Source organism: Octopus bimaculoides, chromosome 6 (genome assembly GCF_001194135.2).
Source record: "Octopus bimaculoides isolate UCB-OBI-ISO-001 chromosome 6, ASM119413v2, whole genome shotgun sequence".
In the NCBI taxonomy this organism is placed as follows: domain Eukaryota; kingdom Metazoa; phylum Mollusca; class Cephalopoda; order Octopoda; family Octopodidae; genus Octopus; species Octopus bimaculoides.
Genome location: NC_068986.1, coordinates 35,690,007 through 35,695,871, shown reverse-complemented (window position 1 = coordinate 35,695,871; position 5,865 = coordinate 35,690,007). Strand labels below are relative to the sequence as shown.

General features: G+C 36.6%; 1 protein-coding gene across 2 annotated transcripts in view; it reads left to right on the top strand.

The window, feature by feature from the left end:
• The window catches only part of LOC106870527 (BAI1-associated protein 3), a 1,007,871-nt gene that overhangs the window by 974,538 nt on the left and 27,468 nt on the right, over window positions 1-5,865 (top strand). For both annotated transcript variants that reach the window (XM_052968680.1, XM_052968681.1), the window contains exons 33-34: window positions 1,313-1,351; window positions 5,455-5,578. In XM_052968680.1, coding sequence (XP_052824640.1) covers window positions 1,313-1,351; window positions 5,455-5,578 — 163 coding nt within the window. The remainder of the gene's footprint in view (window positions 1-1,312; window positions 1,352-5,454; window positions 5,579-5,865) is intronic.

Here is a 5,865-nt window from a genome sequence, read left to right as displayed (position 1 = left end):
AGGATATGAACTTTAAAACCTATACACTGTAATTTTAATTTTAAAAAAAAGCTTTATTGTTTCTATTTCATTAAATTTCGATCTAAAAGATCCGTTTTAGATGATACATTGAAAAAAAAATGAATTAAGAATATGGACGAAATGCCGCTAAGCATTTTGACCGGCGTGCTAACGATTCTGCCAGCGCGCCGCCTTAGCTAAATCTATAAGTAATACTGTACAGAATATTGGGTTTAAAATACCCTTGGATGGAAAAAAACAGTCGAGGGCTACCCGTGGGACTTGAACCCATATTTTCTGTAAACTGGATGGAGGAAATTCGAATGGTTGTTTTGTTAGGATGGTTAGAACGTCTGTCTTGCTTACAGCAGATGTCGGTTCAAGTCCACGGACAGCCTTCGATTTTTTTTTCCATCCAAGAAGTTTTATACCCAATATTCTACACGCTATTTATAGCTTTAGCTACTTCGAGTGGTCTGCCTATTATGTGTTAGGCTCATGGAGGAAATAACACGAATAGAAAAAGATTATTTATATATATAAAGGAGAAGGTCTATATCATTCTGCATTTGGGTTCAAATCGCACGCACAATCGAAATGTTTTATATAATGAAATGATGCTGTAACGAACTACAAATTTATATATACCAAAAGATACATCGATTTATAATTAAATTATAGTGAAATAACCTTAGTTAACTAATAGCTGCGGAAGATAAATAAGTAATAACTTCTAAGTTCATTTCAACCATGTTTAAATTTAGAAGTACAGCTTTGATTAAATGGCAGGATTTTAAAAGAAGTTTTTGAAATCCTTTGTTTGTGTTTAATATATTAGCATAATATTTTCAAATATGCCGATTTACACAGTAGAATTTCCACGGGAACCACTAGGAAATATATGAGTAAACTGGACCTCGATCACAATTTCCAACCAAGAATTTTGAGTTGTTCAATAAAGTAAGAAATCAGGTTCATTAAATTAGCTTGTAAGCGGTTGCGTATTCCACAGTCACGGGTACCCTTTATGTAACTTCAGGCGGAATCGACATAACAGCGTTACAAAGCTGGGCTTCTCAGTTGCAGATAAAATCCCTCCGACAGTTTCTACCCAATCGGTTTCATTGCAAAATCTGAGATGACCCGAGGATACGAAAAATGATACTTACTCAAAATGCTACGCTGTTGGATCGAACCCAGAATCTCGTGATTGCAAAGGAAAGTCTTTAACCATTCGACCACACTGCGTATATTTATAAATACACAAATACGAGTAAAACAATTATCATATTTCTTTTTATTTCTATTCCAGTTATCAGTGGAAAAGATTTAATCCCTCTAGATGCTAATGGTAAGTTGCTATTTTTTTCTTCTGTTTTTATTTCTTTCTTCTTGATTTAATTCCATACAATAATCTACACCATATTATATTGCTATCTCCCTTATTTCTCATGCTTGGTTTCAGTTATTCATATTATTCAGGTATTCCTTAAGACAAGTTTAGATCATATTTATTGCGCTCCAACTGTATGTAAGCCTGATACAACGATTTGAATATCTCCACACAACATTGAATTAATTTTAGCCCACAGAGACACCTTTTCCTGCATATTAAATTTTAACGGTCCTTCTACACTACAGTAAATTATGCATGTTTTTGCAGCTGCTACAACTTGAAATATATACGTAAGCCTGTAGCTTAGATTAAAGCAATTTTTAACAATTAAATTCATGCAAACGCGTAAGTACATGAAGGTTTGCAATAAAAAATACAAGTGAATACAATAGTTTTATACATATGAATTATATACAGGTAATGGGGTTGCTTGACCTGCTAGAAACAGTAACCTGGTCTCTCTTACATTAAACTCAACCACTTTCGTAAAAGAAAAACATATTGAATAACATAGATTGCGATAATTTTTCTGAAAGTTTTGTTCATAGTTCAACAGCAAAAAAATCTACAAACAGCTATTTATATCATGCAGTGGATATATGTACATGCGTCACATGCATACACGTATAGAAAATTCACTTATAAGCTCATGCGAACGTGCATACACATGCGGATATGTACATATCCAGGCGTTATAACCTACACATACATGCATTCGCATGCACACATATACAAGGAAAATAGAAAAATTTAGAAACACGCAAATAAAAATGTGATTTCATACAATACATAGATTATATGCCTATAATGATAATCATGTTAAGCTCCTTGATGAAATGAGTGATTACGGAATTTATGTTTACACACATGCATTCTCTAACATAGGCAATCCCTGACACACATACATACATACATAATAATTAAAGCAACAGGTAAATTTATAAATCTTTACGTAGCTTCACACAAACGCGCGCCAGCACGCACCCATATATCCAACAATATCTTGTTTGATGTATTCTAGAATACACGGCACATCTGCTATCCTGATTCATTCGCGAACGGCATTTAATCTACTTAAAGATAGCCATTCCTGAAGCCATTAGTAATCGATTAGATTTTCCCCTGCCCTTCCCTTCACACAAATAAACATCCACATATATTAGCATCATTCCTATTACAAACACACATACACGACACCTTATTTATATTAAACTAAAACAATGCTTTACCTCACACACACCTGTACGTGCATACATGCTTATTACATCAATATTACACCTGCTCTCGCGTACATACTCATATATTCTCTCCCCTTTCAGCCTCCCCACAACTCGCTCGCACAACTAATTCTTTCAGCACATACCTAATATATACTCACCATCCAATACGCACTCCTCCGTTACAAGCCACATACCCTTACCCACTTCCGTTTCGCTATTTCCCATACTATTTCGATAATTCATACATTTTTTCTCGAACTATTTCTTCTCCTTTTCTTCTCTGCCAATCTTGACAAAGGAAAAATTGTCCGAATCGTCAATATAAATTTATTTCCTTCATAACATAATACATTAAATGTATTCCGTTGTTGTTCGGTTTGCGGACTACTTTTCATAAACTGCTCCTAGAGAGTTTGTTGTTACTTAAGTTGAACGACCACATAGAGGTCATCTCAGCACCTCATCACGGCTAGTGTAATGTTTACCTATGTTGGAATGTACACACTAACAACATGAGATATGATCGTAATGTCGTTAGACAGATAATGAAATTCTGACATCTGATATGACGAATATATATATATATATATAAAAAACATGCACGCATAAAACTATAGAAATAAATAGATGGATAGACAGACGGATGGATAAATAAGTAAATAGATGGTTATAATCAAATGAACAATAATTTTCTTATACATCAATATTCATCTACTGGACAGTGATTCGGTAAACACTTATTGAATCATCTCAGCTTTTAGCAAAGTCTGCTGTCTCCTGTTACAGCGATATATTTTTCTACTTAATGATCAATACTTTTCTTCCTAATCACAAGAAATGTTGATTTTGTTTTGGAAGAATTTTTTTTTTATTTCGGGTTTTTTTGGGGTTTTTTTTCTAATTTGTAGTCTAAGAATACATTTCTGTCTTCAGCTGTGCTAATCTTTCGAGGATACGTTTCTTGATTAATGTTACTTTTATCACATGTTCGAACCTTGTTGACACCAATGTTCCGCGGTAACAGTGTAAAAAGATACCTTCAGTCGCAGGCGTGGCTGTGTGGTAAGACGTTTGTTTCCCAACTACATGGTTCTGCGATCGTTCCCATTACGTGGCATCTCGGTCCACTTTTGCGAGTGGATTTGTGAACGGAAACTGAAAGAAGCCCGTCATATATAGGGTCATCCCATAAATAATGCAGGTTGTGTTTTCGTTTTTCAAAATTAAGTGAAACTAAGTTCTTTTTTAATCTAAAATATACTCTCCTTCATTTTCTGCAATGTTCTTCCATCTGTCTTGAAGACTTACAAGGCTCCTCTTCCAAAATTCACTTGTCCGTGATGAAAAATATTCTTCCAGTACTTTTCTGGTCTCGTCTATAGAATTCATATCTTTTCCGTTCAAATGATTTTGAAGAGTGCAGAATAAATGATAATCAGATGGGCCAATGTCTGGCGAATATGGTGGGTGGGGCATCGTTTCCCATTCAAACTGCTCCAGCCTTTCGAATGTCATCCTCGCTGTATGTGGCCGATCATTATCCGGATGAAGAACACCTTTCGTCTTGAAACCAAAGATGGTTGTTTTTCTTCAAGTGCTGACTCAAGCCGCTCAGGCTGCTCGCAGTAGATCTCCTTTATTATCGTTTGGTTTGGTTTGCTTTGCTTTGGTTTTAAAAGTTCAAAGTGGACTAAACTTTTCATATCCCACCAAACAGATAACAACACCTTACGTTGGTGAAGACCTTCTTTAGCCGATGTTTCTTCTTTCCCTCCCCACTATCTTCGGCGCTTGTCACTTTTATAGAAAACCCATTTCTCTTCACCACTTACTACTCAGTCCAAAAACGTTCATTCGTGAGAATGACAGCAAAAAAGAGCACACATTCACTCTCTGCACGCGATTAGGCTGGGAAAGTTTGTGAGGAACCCATTGACCCAATTTGCTGACTTTTCCGATAGCACGCAGGTGTCGATGTATGGTTGAAAGACCAAATCCAAGCTTCTCTGCTAGTTCCTCAACAGTTGTGATGGGATTTTGTTCCACCGGGGTTTGCAGGACGTCCTCATTGAGCTATACAGCTCTTTCGGGGCGAGGCTCGTCTTCTAGGTTGTAGTTTCCGGCTCAGAATTTCTGGAACCACCGTTGACCCTGGCTTATGCTTATTGTCCGACCCTCATATACTGCATTAATATTCCTTGCACTTTCCATTGCATTTTTGCCTTTATTGCATTCATAAAGCAAAATATGCTGAATATGCTCCTTTGTTACTTCCATTATAGCTTTGAAAAAATAACTGTTAAAATCGAACTGCACTCTTCAAAACTTGCACTTAGAATAAAAGCAAGCTAAAATTACTGCCTGCTTTTATAGCAAGTTGATACAGGTAGTTTATCCCGTCCCCCTCCGACTTTCAGTTCATGCAATTAAAAAGACCGCATTATTTATGGGATGACCAAGTATATAGTCTGTATGTGTGTCTTTGTGTCTGTGTCCCCAAGCAACACTTTACCAACGGTGTTAGTGTGTTTACGTCCCCCATAACTTAGCAGTTCGGCAACAGACCCCGATAGAATAGGTATCTGGTTTAAAAAGTAAATAAGTATTGGGGTCGAGTGATTCGACTAAAATTCACCAAAGCAGTGCCCCAGCATGGCCGCACTCTAATGACTGAAACAAGTAAAAATCAAAAAGTGTTCAAATGTGATTTATCGTTCAGCTAGAAATAGCAGCCAAATTTCCCTTTTCAAACAAAAACAAAAAAAAATCAAAACTATTGGCCCTGTACCTCATGACAAACAAACATATCTGTTATTTTTATCATTCTTTGCATTTCAGGATTTAGTGACCCCTTTATCCTGATCCATTTGAGCCCAGAGCACATTTTCCCCAACATCACAGTTCAGAAGACTCAGATCGTCAAGAAAACATTAAATCCGGTTTTTGACGAATTATTTGAATTGTAAGTAAAAACTGATTTTTATTATTTTACCATTAATATAAGGCGGCGAGCTGGCAGAATCGTTAGCACACCGGGCGAAATGCTCAGCGGTATTTCGTCTGCCGCTACGTTCTGAGTTCAAATTCCGCCGAGGTCGACTTTGCCTTTCATCCTTTCGGGGTCGATGAATTAAGTACCAGTTACGCACTGGGGTCGATGTAGTCGACTTAATCCCTTTGTCCGTCCTTGTTTGTTCCCTCTATGTTTAGTCCCTTGTGGGCAATAAAGAAATAGGAAACTGAAAGAAA